The sequence below is a fragment of the Eriocheir sinensis genome, chromosome 13 (genome assembly GCF_024679095.1).
Source record: "Eriocheir sinensis breed Jianghai 21 chromosome 13, ASM2467909v1, whole genome shotgun sequence".
NCBI classification, from domain to species: Eukaryota; Metazoa; Arthropoda; class Malacostraca; order Decapoda; family Varunidae; genus Eriocheir; species Eriocheir sinensis.
In genome coordinates, this window is record NC_066521.1 from 16,574,806 (window position 1) to 16,594,218 (window position 19,413).

The 19,413-nt window shown below is 45.3% G+C and overlaps 1 protein-coding gene and 1 long non-coding RNA gene across 4 annotated transcripts; one reads left to right on the top strand and one right to left on the bottom strand.

Annotated features, from left to right (window-relative positions):
- Positions 1–1,423: 1,423 nt before the first annotated feature.
- On the top strand, positions 1,424–7,799 carry LOC126998089 (uncharacterized). Its single transcript, XR_007752629.1, has 3 exons — positions 1,424–1,479; positions 2,365–2,463; positions 5,973–7,799. It is a non-coding gene; the product is annotated as an uncharacterized LOC126998089 (long non-coding RNA).
- Positions 7,800–7,932: 133 nt separating this feature from the next.
- LOC126998086 (uncharacterized) lies at positions 7,933–19,317 on the bottom strand. Of its 3 annotated transcripts, none has more exons than XM_050859465.1 (4): positions 19,159–19,317; positions 11,489–11,534; positions 8,406–9,466; positions 7,933–8,167 (listed from the first exon to the last, which is right to left on the bottom strand). In XM_050859465.1, exons 3-4 carry the CDS (start codon positions 9,263–9,265, stop codon positions 7,933–7,935), a joined length of 1,095 nt encoding a protein of 364 aa, XP_050715422.1. In that variant the 5' UTR covers positions 9,266–9,466; positions 11,489–11,534; positions 19,159–19,317. The 3 variants fall into 3 exon arrangements, 2 of the variants coding, with proteins under 2 accessions (XP_050715422.1, XP_050715423.1); XM_050859466.1 differs by having other exon boundaries at positions 7,948–8,167; positions 8,414–9,466; XR_007752628.1 differs by lacking the exon at positions 8,406–9,466 and having other exon boundaries at positions 7,948–8,167.
- Positions 19,318–19,413: the final 96 nt, after the last annotated feature.

Genomic DNA, 19,413 nt, shown 5'->3' on the forward strand with positions numbered 1-19,413 from the left:
TAGTAGTAGTAGTAGTAGTAGTAGTAGTGAAATAGAAACACGATATAGTAAAGTAGAAAGGAGTTAATAAGTATACTCTTCATGTTATACTTTATTATAATTGGTAGTAATGGAAGTAGTAGTTGTAGTGGTAGTGGTAGTGGTAGTAGTGGTGTTGATGGTGGTAGTGGTGGTGGTTGTAATGGTAGTAGTGGTGTTGATGGTGGTAGTGGTGGTGGTTGTAGTGGTAGTAGTGGTGTTGATGGTGGTAGTGGTGGTGGTTGTAGTGGTAGTAGTGGTGTTGATGGTGGTAGTGGTGGTGGTTGTAGTGGTAGTAGTGGTGTTGATGGTGGTAGTGGTGGTGGTTGTAGTGGTAGTAGTGGTGTTGATGGTGGTAGTGGTGGTGGTTGTAGTGGTAGTAGTGGTGTTGATGGTGGTAGTGGTGGTGGTTGTAGTGGTAGTAGTGGTGTTGATGGTGGTAGTGGTGGTGGTTGTAGTGGTAGTAGTAGTGGTGTTGATGGTGGTAGTGGTGGTGGTTGTAGTGGTAGTAGTGGTGTTGATGGTGGTAGTGGTGGTGGTTGTAGTGGTAGTAGTAGTGGTGTTGATGGTGGTAGTGGTGGTGGTAGTAGTGGTGTTGATGGTGGTGGTGGTGGTGGTAGTGCATTGACAGCGGCAGTAACAGCAGCATCAGTAGTGGTAATGACGTGGTGATGGCCGCGGCGGTGGTGGTGGTGGTGGTGGCGGCGCGGCAGTGGTGGTTATCGCGGTTACTGTTATTGCAGATTTCGGCGGTGATGATGGCGGCCGCGGCGCGTGATATGAAGAAATTCCCGCGGCCTCCATGACAACAGGCGGCAATAAGGCTTAAAACCTCTCCCCTGTTAATTAATGGTTCATTTGCCGACCCGACTGAAGCTTTTGACTCGCGGGAGGATTCGAACCACCCCCACCTCATCCTCTCCCCTCCCGCCCAGGCTGCCACGCGGAGGATTCGGTAGAAATGCGCCAACAAACTAGTACCGACGTTCCTTGTTTTCCCACATTGCAAAGTCTGTTGGAAAGGAGAAAATATAAATAGAATTACTCATTTTTATCTGTATGGAGTTTATGTTGGTGGTCTTGGACGTTTAGTAATTGATAGGGGACTCGTTTTTCACAGCGGCGGAGGAATATGGTGACACAGTGTGATCCAACGTTGCCAGATTGTCGTACTCAGCCTCTTATAATTCCCGACTTCCGACCCAAAAACTGTCTCCTGTGCCCCAATAACGAGATTCATTTATATTTATCCTTAAAATAGTTAATTCCTGATGTTTCTTGACAATAGTTAGGCGTTAGAAACCGGTAAATGTTATGCTCTAAGTACGATAATCTGACAACGGTGGTGTGACCTCTTTGGGTATTGAGAGCGTCTTCGCCCGAGTGTCTGAGGTCCATTTGATTCCGAGGCGCCGTGGAGGGGAGTCGCGGGCACTGGAGAGATTCGCGTGTCCTTCATAGGTCTGGAAAATAGCGGCAAGTTTGGTTTACATAATGTCATTTTCTGTGTTCCTTGTGCTGCTGTGGTTCGTGTATAATTATTTTCTTGTGGGAATTTCTTTACGTGAATGTGTTAACGATCGTTGGGTAGTTCGTGTTGTTACCTCGCTTGCTTGTGCAGGTTTGTTTTGTTATGGGTAGTTTTGTGGATCATATATAATCATCGTTTTATAGCTTTTCTTGATAGCTTGGTGTTAACGATCGTTGGGTAGTTCGTGTTGTTACCTCGCTTGCTTGTGCAGGTTTGTTTTGTAATGGGTAGTTTTGTGGATCATATATAATCATCGTTTTATAGCTTTTCTTTATATCTTGGTGTTAACGATCGTTGGGTGGTTCGGGTTGTTACCTCTCGTTTGTCAGTGATCTTGTTTCATTATAGGAATTGTGAATCATATGTAATAATTTTCTTACAGCTTCTCTTAACGTAAATAATGTAATGATTGTTGGATCTCTTGAGGGAAGTGACTATGCTTCTTTATGGGTACTTTTGTGTATCATATATAATTAATTTCCAATAATTCTTAATTAATATTGTAACGATCGTTGGGTGGTTCGAGTTGTTGATAAAGATTCGTTTTAGTACCGTGCCAGGATTTTGAAAGCGTTTCCATAATTGTTGAACGTTTGTAGAAAAGATATATGAAGAGCTAGTGATGTTTCATAAGGTAGGTAATTAAATACTGGCACGTTACTAAAACGAATCTTAACCGGGTTGTTTCCTCTCCGTCTCCAGTGACCAAGTTTCCCGAGACTGCGGTTCTGGAGGCAGCGAGGAAGCTTTTAAGAGTTCGAGCGATGTTTTCTCACGAGCCGGAGCGAGATTTACGGTGCGTCTTTTTCTTTCAGAACTTTCCCTTTATCTTCGTCTGGGGCGGATGCGAGATTCCCGGGCAAGTGGAGCAGGTGTCTTGACTGCGCGGGCGGCCGTCTTCGGGGCTATTCCAGGTAAGGTGAATGGGTGTTTATTTTATTGTAAGGAAGGTATTGGTTGTGTGCCCGAGCCGTAAATAGGATCTCGAAAGCTGTTGTCAGGACGCCTTTTAGTGAGCCGAGTTACGAGCCGGGGAGTTTTAAGGGGTGACTGAACCAACGTTGCGATTCAGCCTTTTGTCCTTCCTCATTCCTGGCCCGGCGCTTTCTTCACTTTACTTCTGCCCTTTCTTTACTCTCTACCACCCGAACGAACAGTACAGATCTATCTTCTTTTTCTCCCTTTGCCTCCCTCGCCCCGCCTAGCTGTTTTCCTATTTGCATTAAACTTCCTACACACATTACAATTCAGCGTCTTGTCCTTCTTTCTGCCTTTTCTTTACCCTCAATCCTCACCCCCCACCCCCCACACACACACACGAACGAGCATTACAGATCTATCTCCCTTGACCTCCCTCACTCTTGCTCTTTCTTCACGCTTCCTCCTCTGAACCAACTACCTTCTTTGATCTCCCTCCCCTCCCCCTCCCCTGCCCTCCTCTAAACCCCTCCTCCATGTCATCTCCTTCCCTTCCTCCACCCCCTCCCCTGTTTAAAGGTCTGCTGCTTAGATACCCTGCTCAAGGACTGTTCTCTCATTACAAGCATTATATTTTCCCCCTCTTTTCCCCCTCCTCCCTCCCGCCCCTCACCTTCCTCTCTCCTCTCCTCCCGTGGTCTTTCCCTCTCCTTAATGTCCACCTCTCCCTCCCGCCCTCCCTCCTTTCCTCCCTCGTTAAAGGTATGTTGGTTATTAGATACTGTTCACAAATTGTTTCCTGGCTACGACCATAATCCTGCCTCCCTTGTCATCCCTCCTCCTCCTCCTCCTCTCCTCCCTTCTTTTTTTTTCTTTTTACCTTCCTCTTAATAAGGTTTGCTGGTGAGGTACTGTGCCTATTATTTTTTATAGCGCAACCTTCTCGACACAAACGCCAACAGGAGTAGAGTTAGTTGTAGGATGGGATGTTTTTTACGAGGAGTGGTTTATGTGTGTGTTCGTAGTACTGTTTTTTTTAGGTTGTCAAGTGTTTGTTTCGTTCCTTTGTTCCTTGTCTTTTCTTCCCTTGTATTGACATTTTTTTTTTTTTTCATTTCTGGTCTTTCATTTTTTCTCAGTTCCTCGCTTGTCATTCCTTCTCAGTTCGTTGTCGGTCATTCCTCAGTTCCTTGTCTGTGTTCATTTTTCTCATTCCTTTGTTTATTTTCCCGTTACTTAATTTTTCATTGTTTACTCCCTTCCTTCATCCCTCAGCTTCTTCTCTGGCATTCCTTAATTTCTTCTCTCATCCCTCGGTTCAAAGTCTCATTTCATAGTTCTTTGTCTCATTTCATAGTCCTTTGTCTCATTTCATAGTTATTTGTCTCATTTTAGTTCCTTGTTTGTCCTTCCTAATTTCCTGGTCTCTAATTCAGCCTTCCTCATTGCTTCGTTGGTCTCATTTCATAGTTCTTTGTCTCAGTATCGTCCTCCTCGTCTCGCCTCTTCGTTCCCAGTATCGTTTCTTTCTTGTCTCATTTTTTAGTTCCTTGTTTGTCCTTCCTAATTTCCTGGTCTCTAATTCAGCCTTCCTCATTGCTTCGTTGGTGTTTAGTTTCATTCCTTCGCTCAGTATCGTCCTCCTCGTCTCGCCTCTTCGTTCCCAGTATCGTTTCTTCTTTAATTCTCTCAACACGGCGGTTCTTTGGTCTCCTGTTCCTTCCCCCTTTAGTTTTCCCCTCGCACTTTACCTACCTAAATCGCCGTCTCCTCCATTCCTTCCGCACCTTCGCACCTGTTTGCCTATTTGCCCATCGATCCGGCGCCCCCTTCCCCTTTTGCCTCCCTCCCTTGCGCCTTTTGACGATGCTCCCTTCCCTCGAGTCACCTTCTTTTATTTCCTGTCCTATCTCCTCAGCCTTTTTTATTGCCTTCGCTCGTATACGTTCCTCCTCTCCATAGATAGTTGGTAGCGTAGGTCTTCTCTTGCTCTTGTTCTCTCTGCTTCTCGTTCTCTTCCTCTTTCTCTCTTTTTCTGTCTTTATATCTATCTTTCACAATCTTTTTCCTTCTTATCTCTCTTTTCTCTATATTTCTTTTTCTTTCTCTCTCTCTCTCTCTCTCTCTCTCTCTCTCTCTCTCTCTCTCTCTCTCTCTCTCTCTCTCTCTCTCTCTCTCTCTCTCTCTCTCTCTCTCTCTCTCTCTCTCGTGTTTACATGAAACTTTTACCCGCGAGACTTTCCCCTCTTTCAACTTTTCCCGCGGTCCGCATTATCCTACAAGACAGTGCACTACCCCCTCCTAACTTGTGTGACCTCCGGACTTTGTTAGCTCATTCGTTTTACTTTTAAATGCTGTCTTGTTGTGTCTGCATGTACATTTAACTTTAGTCGTACGTAACGGTTAGACTAATATACACTTTTTAATGCCTTTAGATTCCTCCCGCGGCAGGAATTTCAGCAGGGAATCCTTGCTCATAAATCAATAGGGGGAAATGTAATTGCTTTGTTAAGTCTATAATTGCAGTCTCGAGTTGTTCGCATCTACGGGAACAGGAGAGCGAGGGGACGCGAGGCTGCCTCATTAATTACGTAGCAGCACAAGTTGCCTGGAGAAAAACCTGATACTAGTTAGGCAAGATGTGAATACTCGTAATGCGAGACTTAATTAGATATTACGGTAGAGAGGCAACAACGCGGGGAAGATGCCTCACAAACACGCGAGCTTGTCTGTGAAAGGATATTACGTTAAAGATTTTTACTAGCTTATGGTAAGCTGACTCCAGCTTATGCTTCCAATCTTCTTCTACATGTAACCCCATCCCCTTTTTAAATGTCAAGAAATTCAAAATACATCTTAGTTATTAATTTATTATCATTAGAATAACCAGCTTTTGCTTTTTCTTAACATGTAGAACGCACCTTCTCAAATTTCTACACTCACCAACTCCAGAACATTATTATATCCTTTTAGGCATAAGGGTCATATGAGCGAGTCTTAGTTGAGATTCTTTGGTGACTATTTATAGATTCTTAGCGGGACTTCAAGTGGATGTTTTTAAATTCTTGACGAGACAGGCGCTCCTACCCTCGCCCGCCGCGTCTCCGGGTGTCAGGTGCAAGAGTAGGTAACTGTCACAAAGTTTCCCACGACCCAAGGCGAGGCGCGTATCAAGTAACGGCCCAGACTCGTCCCCTGCCACCCCTTCCTTTGTCTTTCCTTTCCTCGTCCCCTCTCGGCCTCCTTCCTCCCCGGACGACAACCTTCCGCTAGCTTTAACCCTGCCGCTAGACATAATAGGAGGAAACTGTTGCACACACAGCTTTATTAATGTTAGGAGACTCGGCCAAGCTAAATGTTGGGAGTTTACATATTTGGGGACGGGGTAACGAAGCGAGTGTGTTCCTCTTCCGGCCGCCGCCCTCACTGACCCTCCTTTCCCCTCCTCTCTCCCTCTCCAACGGACTCTGCCACGGGGACGCCGACAACGGGTGGCGCCGAGAAGGAAACTCGACGCTAATGGTCCAAAGGAGGCAGGGCTGCGAGGGGCGACGCCGCGACAGGACCCGACGACCCCGTGCCCGTCACACAGTCATCAGACTTCAATAAGACCAGACAGTCGCACTTCTGCTTAGTTTCAATTTAGTTTTGTAGTTCTCTGAATTAACGTAGAGCAGGGGGTCAGCGAGAAGAGAGGTTTGATGAGGAGAAGAGCAGAGACAATGATTTTGTTTAGCCGGGGATCCATTTGTCAGTGAAGTGTGTCAGTGTCGGGGAAAAGGTTAGAATCATCAATTTGTCAGTACCGTGAGGAATTACGCAGTGGAGCGATTTTTACAGACATTAATGGCCACGGAACTCTTACGGAGTCTACTTGCTATCCGCGAGTGAAGACACATGTAGAGTCCTGTATTTATCCGTTAACCCAGCCCGTGTTTTCATTGTCTGATTGCATTAGCGTAAGCTTGTATAACAGATTAATTCGAACACTAATGCCGGGACACATTGCACATTGCGTAGTTTTCTCTTCATACGAATTTTTGGTTCACTAACGTGAAGACTTCACGGATAAATGAACGTCCGGCCTTAGTGTGGCAGCACGTAATTTTTGCCCCAGCACTTATTTGTTGGACCAACACCACAACGCCAGGAAGAACTGCGTAGCCGCACTGTTAAAAGAATATGCTGAATGCTACGCTCTTCCTGTACTCTGCATTGCTAGGAAAGTTCTCGACAATACAACACTACAATGTAACGAAGTATGAGTATTCTCTGTTAGTATCTGCTGTTTGTGGTAGTATTACAGAGAACTTTCAGTAACACAGTACAGGAAGAGCGTATCATAAAGCACAATCTTAACAGTACTACAGCTACGCAGCTCTCTTCCCTCACGTCGTTGTGTTGGTCCAACAAATCGAGACATGCTGCAGCATTTATTACGTGCCGCCACGCCAAGGCCGCGGAGGGAGTCTCCCCGTCCATGAGGTAAAAGATCGCATGATCAAAAAAGTACGTAATGTGCATTATGCCCCGACGCCAGTACCAAAACGAATGAATCGGTTATACAATCATAAGGTAATGAAGTTGGATAATGATGTTTCAACACAGATTAGCTCAGCGGAAAAATACTGGAGTGTACATAACTCCCAACTCGCCGTATATCAAGTGGACTCCACAACAGGTTCCGTGGCCATTAGTGTCGTAAAAAACGCTCCACTGCGCAATTCCTCACGGAAACGAACACGAGACAAACATGAACTGATAAGTCACTGACAAATGGGAGGCCCGGCCTGAGAAAACAATCACTAAACCTCTCTCTGTTCAACGTTGTTTTACGGAGAAACCAGAGAGATTACAACGTCCAAATGTTGAAATGCACACTATACATGTGTAAACTCACAGCCCTGTTTGTTATGTATTTAGAGGAGTCCACCAGTGACGTTTCCGCTGTAGTATATATAACATGAATACAAGCGAAGGGCGAGAGAACCATTTGGTGTTCACGCTGAGCAAGAGTGACTTAACTCGACATGATGAATGAACAGACGCAGAGTAAATCATTGTCAACACTATACTAAGAGGTTCTCCCTCACTCCCTAGCTTGCATTCTTGCTATTCTACGGCGGAAATCTCACATTAGTCTCCCCTAAATAACGCCCCTAAACAGAGCATGTTCTACACATTTTAAGAGTTCACAGCGAGTTACATAACCACCGAAGCCAGAGGGCGAGCTGGAGGAGGGCCGCTACTGCACAACGTTGGCAAGGGACAACATTAGTTGTGTTTGTTTACGTGGCCTGTAAGCTTTGTTACATATGAAATTTAAACTGGCCTTTGCTTTTTACTAGGGTTTTAAAACTCGCCCCAACCAAGCAGCCAGAAATCGGTTATGGGGGAGGAAAATATGAATTATATATTTCTTATAAGGGAAGCAAAAACGTGAAGTAGCTGCATGCGACATGAGATTAATGGGACGCGAGACGTATTAAGTGGCCAACGCTCAGGAAAAAACTGCATAAAGGCTGGAAGGGGGAGGGGGAGGATACTGTGGGCGAGCGTGGCTCATTCCTTGGTCTAGAACTCGAGATAAAGGCTTGGTGACGACGCTCATTCCTTGGTCCTGGACGAGGCTGATCCTGGAAGGCAGTCGAGGCCGCCGTCAGTGATGAAATCCTTTGCAGACTCCCACGACCAAGATTCCTCAAAGAAACATATTATTTAGGGCGATGCCTTGGTTTGCTGAACAGAGAACTTTAAAATTGCACACACCATATCCAAGTAAGACACGTATAGACATTTTACGGCTCAAAACAAGAAACAGACACTAAATACAAATGACATTGCACGAAAAATACTCCCTTATAGTCCACGGCACAAAATACTACAAAACACGCTTGGCATTATATTACGAAACCTACGAGAGTAACAAAACAAAAACCATAAAACCCCGGTGAGAAGAGACGCCAGTCCGTCCGTCGCTCCACCCGGCGCGGCGTGAATGAAGAATGGCAGCAGCCGACGCCGAGCCCCGCGTCCCCCTTTAACCTGGCGGCCCCGGAAGAAAGGTGTCGCCTGCAGGGGCGTTCTGGAGGCGTGAAGATGATGACAGGTGGAGGGGAGCAACAACCGAAGGGGGAGGAGAGGGAAGCGTAAAGAAAGGAGTAGAGGAAGGTCACAAGCGAGGGGTAAAGGAGAGGGGAGGGGAGCATAAAAGAGAGAGAGGGAGTGAGGGGGAGGTGACGAACGAGATGGGAAAGAAGGGAATGGCAAGCGTAGAGGAGTGAGAGGAGGGAAGATGACAAGCGAGAGGGTGGTGGAGGGAAACTTAAGGGAGTGAAAGGGAGACGAGAGCATGAGGGAGGGAAGTGATGAAGTGTACAACGGAAAAAGTGGAGGAGGGGTGACGAAGGAGTACTGTGGGCGTAAGGGTGACGGCAGGTAGGGAATGGTAAGAGGGAGTAGAAGGGAGAAGAGAGGGGGGAAAAGGGAGGGAAGTGGAGGAGAGAATAGTGGAGAAAATGAGAGAGGGTGACGATGGAGGGTGGAACTGTGGGTGTGTGGGTGTCGCCAGGTAAGGAAAGGTATGATGGAAGACGAAAGGGAGGAGGAAGAAAAAGTGGAGCGAGGAAGACGAAAGGGAAGAAGACAGAGGAAAAGGGGAGCGGGGAAGCATGACGGACAAAGTGGGGGACGGGTGACGAGGGGAGAGAATTGTGAGTGTGTGGGTGTCGCCAGGTAAGGAAAGGTAAGAGGGAAGATGAAAGGGAGGAGGAAAAGGGGAGCGGGGAAGAGTGGCATACAAAGTGGGGGGACCGGTGTCGAGGGGAGAAAACTGGGGGTGTAAGGGTGTCGCCAGGTAAAAGAGAGTAGTGGGAAGAGGAATGGGGGGAAGGGATGGGGGAGGGGGGTCACGTTGCCCTGGCCGCCCCCAACACACCGACCACGCGTAGCCCCGAGGCGCCCGCTGCGTCCCAAAGGAGTTGAAACTTTGGGTACAAACTGAAAAAAAAAAAATGGTATTGATTCCTCCCGCGACAAAGAAAAAAAGACAAGTATACGCAAAACCGATGCATCTAGTATATAAAAAAAATCCCGTTGATACAGAAATGAAACAAAAAGTAACTAGACTCCCAGAGTTTCAACAAAAAAAAGTAATAACAAAACGTAAACGCATAGCCGAAAAAGCTTTGCAAATATATATATATACACCAAAAAAAAAAAAAAATAAAGAGCGGAGTTTTATTTATGCCGAAAATAGTTAGAGCAATATTGACTTTGAACAACAGAGGGACAAAGTTAACAGCACCGCCCATGTCAATACTAAAATTAAGGTGGACCGGCTGGAGGGTGGCGGGGGCGGGAGGAGGGGGAGTCGAACTGGGGTCAGGGGGCGTTGGGGGGGGGGGAGGAGGGGGTCGAGTGTTCGTGGCTAATACCCGTATGTTCCCGCGTTACTTTTATTTTTTCGGATAATTGATTCTTCCACCAACACGGAAAACACGACATCGCACGAGGGAGTAAATCTGGCGAGCGGCGATGAATCAGTGGAAAGACGAGAGAGAGAGAGAGAGAGAGAGAGAGAGAGAAAGAGAGGAGAAAGAGAGAGAAAGGAGAAAGAAAGAATAAAGCGAGAAAGAAAGAAACCGAGAAAGAATGGAGAGAAAGGAGGAAGAAAGGAAGAAAGCGAAAAAGAAAGGAAGAAAGCGAAAAAGAAAGGAAGAAAGCGAGAATGAAAAAAGGAAGAAAAAGACACACACACACACACACACACACACACACACACACACACACACACACACACACACACACACACACACACACACACGGCAACAAACAAAATTAATACTCATAAACACACAAAAAAGCATCACCGCCATAACCAACATTAATAACAACTACATTACGTACATTTTCCGGCACCAGTAAATAATAAACAAATATCCAACGATTGATAAAAAGAGCTCAAATATAAACGGGTATTTCCCCTCCGCGTCAATATCATTAAATAAAACTGAAAAAAAAAAAAAGCAGCGGTGAAAGAGAGTTAATGGTTTCCGTAACTCGGTTTGGTGTATCGACTTTTGAAACCCCCCAAAGCAGGTGTTGAAATAAATGTGTGTGTGTGTGTGTGTGTGTGTGTGTGTGTGTGTGTGTGTGTGTGTGTGTTGGATAATGTCAGCCTGAAATGCCTTTAGAATATCCACCTTCTCTCCCTCCCTTCCTCCCTCCCGTTGTCTCCTTCCTTAATCTCTTCAATCCCTCTCTCTCCCTCTCCCTCCCTCCCTCTCACCTCCCTCTCGAGATAGGTTCAGTATTACACCTCACGATCCTCTGTATACCTCCTCCTCCTCCTCCTCCTCCTCCTCCTCCTCCTCCTCCTCCTTTCCTCCCCTGCCACTCATTTCTCTCGTATTTACTCTTCATACTCTTTTATCTCATATCCTGTCCTCTCCACTTGCTTTTTTTTTTCATTTTTTACTCTCTCTCTCTCTCTCTCTCTCTCTCTCTCTCTCTCTCTCTCTCTCTCTCTCTCTCTCTCTCTCTCTCTCTCTCTCTCTCTCTCTCTCTCTCTCTCTCTCAATGTCGTCCTCTCCACTTACGCTCATTGCTTTCTTGTCTCATTTCCTCCCCTCGTGACCTTTTCCTTTATTTCCACTCTATTTCTCCCTCTCACTCCCGATTATACTTGCCTTTCTACGTTATCCTTTACTCTCTCCGTTATCCCAATTCTCTATATCCACTCTCTCGCGTCCACCCGTCTCTCTCCTCTCCTATTTCCATTCCTCTCCCTTTCTCTCTTGCTCCTCGCCCCATGTTACATCTAAACTTGATTAAATATGCAACAGCCGCGCGGGTATATTGACAGACAGCAAGACAATGAATGCAGATACGGCTAAGGAATCGCCTCAGCGCACGCCAGCGAACTGAAAGAGCAATCAAGGGGGGATGATCTAAAAGGCATCGAAAATATTCAGCGGGTCAGCATTAAAGGGAAGCGGACATTGAGCACAGATTACTTACCTGGGGATGACTGGAGGTGTTTGGCCGCCGATCCCTCGCCGTTTACCTGCAAAAGGAGGTTATTAATTGATAAAAAAAATACCTGCGATTGAACGAAATAAAAAGTTAAGAGAACAAGGGGGAAAACAGATTGTAAAGAGTTAAACAATATGTGAAGGAAAAAGCTATTATTGAAACTTTAGCCTTTGACTCTTGAAACACAAAAGGAAGTTGTTAATTGATAAAAAAAAAAAAAAAACTCTGCGACTGAACGAAATAAAAAGGTAAGAGAACAAGGGGGGAAACAGATTCTAAAGAGCGAAACTATATGAGAAGGAAAGCTATTATTGAACCTTTAGCCTTTGACTCTTGAAACACTACTTAAATGTGTTAAGTATGGGTTATTTCTACAACCCAGGCTGTTATGGACACTTTGGCTCAATTGAAGAGAGTCGTCGTTGTGTTCGTAGTGAGGAAAACTTTGTAACCTTAAAAATAAAATACCAACAAAATATGTGAATTGTGAGAATATTGATAAAATTGAACCAAACCTTGAGACGGAAACACTTCTAAGGGTCGTATTAGAAGACATTTCGTCGCCCAAGAACACCTATTGACAAGGCTTTCTTAGGAGTTGTGGGCATTTACAGGAGTAGTTTTATGACCCTGGTGGTAGTTTGACCCTTCCCCTGTACCGTGAACCTAAAGAAACACTCATTAGAACCCGACTGACCCCCTCTTTGACCTTTAGAAATAGCTGATGTGAGAAGCCAACGTGTCTTTTAATACCGACCTTACAATCTTACCAGCCAATATAACAATAAGACAGTAACAGTAAGAGTCTGGTGTTTATAGAAGGAAGAGGGAGAGGGGAGACAGACAGACACGCACGAACACACACATACCACTCCCCCTTGCTCCCCTCCCACCCCCCTCCTCCCTCACAACAAATATCGCTTCAAAACACTTTTATCTGAGGTCATTCCCGTGATTGCGAATGTGAAAAGGGTTACCATTCGTGACGGCATTTCCTTCCCCTTCAACAAACCACTTCCATTTGGGTCTGTCATCAGCTTATTCTTTCACTTTCATGCTTTCTCTCTCTCTCTCTCTCTCTCTCTCTCTCTCTCTCTCTCTCTCTCTCTCTCTCTCTCTCTCTCTCTCTCTCTCTCTCTCTCTCTCTCTCTCTCTCTCTCTCTCTCTCTCTCTCTCTCTCTCTCTCTCTCTCTCTCTCTCTCTCTCTCTTACACAACAACTAAGTAACAAAGACAGACAAGAACCTAACAAACCCTCATTAGTCATTTAGTCTCCTCGCCTCTACCTTGCCTATTTAATTAAAGAACAGGGGGAAGTTAAGAGGCCTTCCAGGAAAGCGACGCACCTGACATCTACTTCCCTAACAAATTCTATGGAGGCAAGCTGGAGGCGTCACTGAGCTTAATTTGCCCCTTTCGGGCTTCCCGAGAGAAGCCATGTACAGTTTTTTAATTGGGTATTTCAGACTCCCTTAAACAGATTCATAAAAGGTTTCGGATCTTACTTCACTCTTACTCCACGCTAGTTTATTGGGCATATCAGACCCACTAAGATAGATTCACAAAAGGTTGCAGATCTTACTTCACTCTTACTCCACGCTAGAAGTTTATTGAGCGTATCAGACCCACTAAGATAGATTCACAAAAGGTTGCAGATCTTACTTCACTCTTACTCCACGCTAGAAGTTTATTGAGCGTATCAGACCCACTAAGATAGATTCACAAAAGGTTGCAGATTAAATGTTTTCTTGCTCTTTCTCTACTGAAGTTTATGAGCGTATCATTGAGCGTATCAGAATAGATTCACAAAAGGTTGCAGATCTTACTTCACTCTTACTCCACGCTAGAAGTTTGTTGGGCATATCAGACCCACTACTCCACGCTAGAAGTTTATTGAGCATATCAAACTCCCAAAGATAGATTTACAAAAGGTTACATACAGAACTTACTCCGCTCTGCTCCACTTACGTCAACTCCTTTTGTTTACCGAGCGAAGGAAAATTGTTGCGGGTTCGATGCTCAACTATTCGACGCAGCTTAATAGATTTTACGTCTTGATGCTGATTGGTAATGTACGTACACGAACGAGATTTCCTATACGAGTTTAGTGCAGTAGGGAGATTCCAAATAACTCTCCGGAACTTTTACAGACTCGTTCACACATTCACTCAAGCTTCAAAAATGCTGACTGGTAAGTGAGCGTGATATGGTCTTCCTGTACGAGGCTAGTGCGTTGGAGAGATTCCCAGTAACTCTCCTGAACTTCCACGTACTCGTTCACACACTCGCTCGAGCTGAAACACTTATCCACTTACCTGAGATTAGTTGCAAGGGCAGGTAACCTTCACTTTGCGTTAGCCGTGATGTTTGTTTGTTTGTGTTTCCGCGTACATTTAACATTTCCCTCTCCCTTTCTCTCTATCGCATCCTATATTATCCTTCGTTGTAATTCACGCTTAAGGTTCATATTATTAAACTCTTCGGAACCATAGTATATTATTTCAAAAGGTTCTCGCAGAAGCTGTAGGGGGTTTCAATGAGTGTTTTTTTCATGGCCTTAGCGATAGTTTTGCGAGGCTTCCGCGCTGTGAACGGGAAAAAAACACTCATCGCAACCCGACTTAGTTTCTCTGCGGCCTTAAAGAATAGTAACAAGAACACGAAGCGTCTGATAATAAGAGAGCAAGTCTTTATTTTCGTTTTCGTACGTGCAAACCACCTCCCCGTTTTCTCTCACCGGGAAAAACACTCATAACACCCGACTTATCTTCTCTGCGGCTTTAAAAAATAGTAACAAGAACCCGAAGCGTCTGATAATACGAGCGAGTCATCTTTATTTTGGTTTTCGTATACGTGCAACCCTCTCCTCGTTATCTCTCATCACGCATCAGCAGAGCCACGCAAGCAACAGTTCAACATTTACTGTATATCTTTTTTTACTGCGTCATTTCGCTTAACCCGCACGACACTCGCTCCCACATTTCGCCAACTCCGCGTGAGCCCTGTCCCGCGTCAGGCAACCAACTCTACATTCTTTTTTTACGTTTTATTGCTTTTTTTCATCCCTTTACCTCGTTTTACTTCCATGACTATCATATATTATCATTCTAGGCTTTCCAAAACGTAGCATAGTACAGCCCCAAACCAATGCCTCCATAAACATTATATATTACCACTGTAGACTTCCCGTAACGTGGCACAGTACATAAGCTAAATTCATCTCTAGTTTGGTCCGCTGACAATAACATATCCAGTCACTGTGCAGCCTACTTACATTCGGATATCCTGACCCCTTTTTTTCATCCTTTTACTTCGTACTCCCAAAAGCATCATATATAATCATCGTTGTAGGCTTTCCTTAAGGTAGTATAGTGGTATAGTACATCCCCAACTAATGCTTCAATTCACATCCGGATACCCTGATCTTTTTTTTCATCCCTTTACTTCGTTTTACTCCCATAAACATCATATATTATCGTTGTAGGCTTTCCATAACGTAGTATCGTGGTATCGTACATCCCCAACCAATGCTTAAATTCATCACTAGTTCCGTCCGCGCACAATACCGTATCCAGTCACTGCGTACTTACATCTGAATATCCTGACTACCTTTTTTCCCTCTCCCTCGACACAATATCGTACTGCCCCTGAATTTCCAGCCGCGATCGCCGCTGCCTCCTCCCTCCCGTGGTGCAGATTCGAACGTCAACTTGATTATTTAACACTGGTTCAGTTTCGAGACTCGTGACCTTTGGGAGAGAGAGAGAGAGAGAGAGAGAGAGAGAGAGAGAGAGAGACCTTGGTTCCTGTCGCCTCGTTCCAATATCATGCGAACACACGTGCCTGGCTGGAAAACACACACACGCAGCTGAAGATGGTGCCACTGCATCAGGAATATAGCAGACTCGTAAAACGCTATTACACGCGAGAAAAGAAGCTACATCCAAGGTCTTCATAGATAAACCGCATTTGTCTATCCTCAAACTGGGAGATTTCACACACAAGAATTCGGTTTTTTTTCTTCCTATGTATATCAGCCTTTTCGCCACACATTATCATTACTACTACTACTACTACTACTACTACCACTACTACTACTACTACTACTACAACGACGACTACTACTACTTTACAGCTACTTTTACAACTACTACTATCACATTTATTATAACTATTACAACTACCACTATCCATATATCTACATCTATTACTATTTCTACTACTATTACTTCTTTTATTACAACTATACTAAAGCTCTATTATCTTTTTTACGGCAGTGGAGGTACGTATACATCTAGGGCTAAAAGTATCTATAATCCCAACAATTTCTGATCCTACAAAAGAAAATGAGTAGTTGTCAAGAAGCTCACAGGATTTAAAGCCGGTCAGTTACTTTCAAGGTTCAAGCAAGCAGAGGAAGCACGTGCAACACTTTTTTTTTTATTGACCCGCGGGCGTCTTAATGCTCTTTTTTTTGGCCGTTCCCCTTTATGGCTTGCGGTCGGAGTCTTTCATTCGGCTTTAAAGGTTTTAGCTGCTTACATGCGTAGTACCCTTTCATTCCGCTGGCATATTTTCCTTTCCTCCTCTACCATCTGCCTTTTCATACTAGGACATGGAGGTGGGTTTTTTTTTCCTTTAATTTTGCTCCCATATTTTCCTTTCCTCCTCTACCATCTACCTTTTCATACTAGAACATGGGGGTGGTCGTTTTTTCCTTTAATTTTGCTCCCCTATTTTCCTTTCCTCCTCTACCATCTGCCTTTTCATACTAGTACATGGAGGCGGTGTTTTTTTTCCTTTAATTTTGCTCCCATATTTTCCTTTCCTCCTCTACCATCTACCTTTTCATACTAGGACATGGAGGTGGGTTTTTTTTTTCCTTTAATTTTGCTCCCATATTTTTATCTCCTCCTCTACCATCTACCTTTATATACTATAGTGCACGAAGGTAGTGGTTTTCCTTTCATTCTGCTCCCATTTGTTCTCTTTTTCCTCTACCATCTATCATTGTATACTGGTTAAGGGTTGACAGTAACCTCGTACCGCAAGCCGCCCCCTCCTCCTCCTCCTACTCCTTCCCCTCTTCCCCTCACACACTGCTTCCTCGTCATCACATTCATCATCGCGTCTTCTCAATGCAGGTTCCTCGCTAAGCACCACCAAAGCGTCGAGAAACTGCAGCGGAAACACAATTACTCATGTCTGTGTCTACCCATCATGAACCTGCTTATAAACGCCATGAAAGGAGATTACGGGATATTACTGCAGTCCTATTAAAATGCGCTTGCGTGCGTGCGTGCGTGCCTGTGTCCGTGCTGGCGTGCGTGCGCGTCTGCATGAAATTAACACCTGGAGCGCGATAAATAACCACGTTACTCTCATTAATGGTTCTGCCTGACGTGGTACGCTTCACTCTGCGTCTCTTTATGAAGGAGAGAAGCAACCTCGTTTAACCCAGAGCCGACTTTCTTATTTATTAATATTTTCCTAAACCAGCGGAAAACCAGCAGCCTTCCGCCCCGTCAGTATGGCTTAACGCGGGGGTAACATAGTGGCGGGCGCTGGAAACCGTCCGCGCCACGCCACAGTCCTCGCATGTTATCGCTACAACTGCATTACTTCCCTCGTGAAGACTAACGCCGCCAGACAACGGAAGGCGAAACAAGGGATATGTAATACGTAGATAGTTATCGATCCCTCCACGTCCTTTTATCTTATCGCCGCAACTACAGTATATTGTTTTCCCAGTGAAGACTAACGCCCCCAGACAACGGAAGGTGAAACAAGGAATCCGTATTGCGTAGATAGTTATCGATCCATATAAGTGGATATGGCATCAGAATAAAACGGTGTGAATTTAACAAGCAGATGACCATTACGATATTACGGCTATTGGCATTTCTAAATATGAGGCAATAAGAACAAGTATTATAATGTGTTAATATATAAATAAATGGTCTATAACATTGGTAAATTAGCAACTAACCACCAGTATTATTAGTTTTCATAAGCAATTGTGAAAAAATAGATCATGAAACACCAACTCGTCATGACAGTTAAATGGGCTGAACTAGCAGGAGTGGTTCTGGTTTTTTTATCTTTGAGGGAAGGGTTTATTATATCGTCACTGAATCAGAAATGTTGCAAACTTCATTTTTCATCCCTGGACGTAACGGCCGACCAGCGAGACACACGTGACTGGGGCGGGAATGGGAACGGCCGGCGCGGCGGCCTCGAGATTGAAGCAAGACAATAATAAAAAGTTTTCTGTGAAGTTATTCCGAAGAAAGTGTTCCCGAGGGTCCACTCGAGTCATGGGGAACACTATCTTAAAGCGGAGCAACACACTCGTGCCTCCCGCCAGCCACGGGGTGCATGATTCGGTGAAAAATAAAAGAAAATCTCATTGTTGAGCTGCACCATAAAAAGCATTGGTAAATCTTGAGAATAGCGGCTCCTAGCGGGTGCGCGTTTAGGGCACGGTGTGGTGGTAATTACAACATTTCTAGCACGTACGACGGGGTTTTGACAAGCGGACAGGTGTGTTTATGTCACAAGGGTGTATTTTTCCACGCTGGCCTCACGATTTCTTCCAAGTCGATGGGTGATGAGATCGCGAGCTCCGGGGTGAAGAAAGGGAAGAGCCCGCGCGGAAAAAATACACCCTTGTGACATAAACACACCTGTCCGCTTGTCAAAACCCCGTCGTACTTGCTAGAAATGTTGTAATTACCACCACAACGTGCCCTAAATGCGCACCCGCTAGAAGCCGCTATTCTTAAAATTTACCAAAGCATTACACCCTGCTATCCGCAAGGCCTCATGATGCTGCATTACACTTTACATTAAATAACGACACACGACAAAATACTCCTCCCGGAAGGCGGTGATTGAGTGGTCAGCGCCCAGAAGTGGTGATTCGAGACCCCGGTTCGAGGGTTCGAGTCCTGTTCAGCACTTCAGCCATCAACGAGTGACCAAGACAACCCAATAGCTGTCTAACCATCTATCAACCATTACCATTATCAGCCCTGGCTCCATCGAATTCGATAAAACACACAGACGCCTGGGCAGCGCGGGTCAAGCAGCCACTAACACTCTTTATTTTGACGGCCACTTAATAAAATTCGTCCGCCCCACTAACCGGCCGGGGACCATCACCTCAGCCCCTCAGAAAGCCTATATAGTGGCGTTATGGGCTGCAGAGGGAGAAAATAAATGAAAAGAACATGAACACGATGGCAACACAACGAAAAACCAATATAGCGCCAACTGCTTGCATCTCTCTACTAGTAAAAAAAACATTGAAGTTGAAGCAATTTATTAAAAAGGCCAAACAGAAATATAGCGTACTTATTACGTAGCCTCCATTCTCTGAAAAGAAAGACATTTTCACTACACTGTCGAATTTATAACACCCCCCACGACGCTCCGGAGGCCTACAGGGGAGCACGGTTTCCCTTTTCTATAATCAAGTCAACGTCTCCCTTAGTTACGGCTTCAGTACCCTTCCTCCCTCCCCCATACCCATCCTTGGACCCACAGTAGAGACATTACCCACAGGAGCTCAACAAAAGCCTGCGTGCCCCTGTTTCCTCCCCACCCACAATGGCGGCCCCACCGGCGCCTTCAACACACTCACGTCTGACTTACCTCCTCCTCCAGTCCCCCTCCGTCGGCCGCCCGTCGCCTCCCCCCCCGAGATAACAGACGCGCTGCGCCTCAAGGCCTCGCCGCTCAACCTTCACCGATAAAATCACATTCCGCAGTGTTTGATGGGCCCCACAAAGGCGTCCCTACCCCACGCCTTCCTCGCCTCGTCTGGCTGCGTGACGTCACTCAGAAGGGTCTGTGAATGTTGAAAACATCACGCATCTGGCAACTGTCCTGCACCGGGCCACAGGTGGG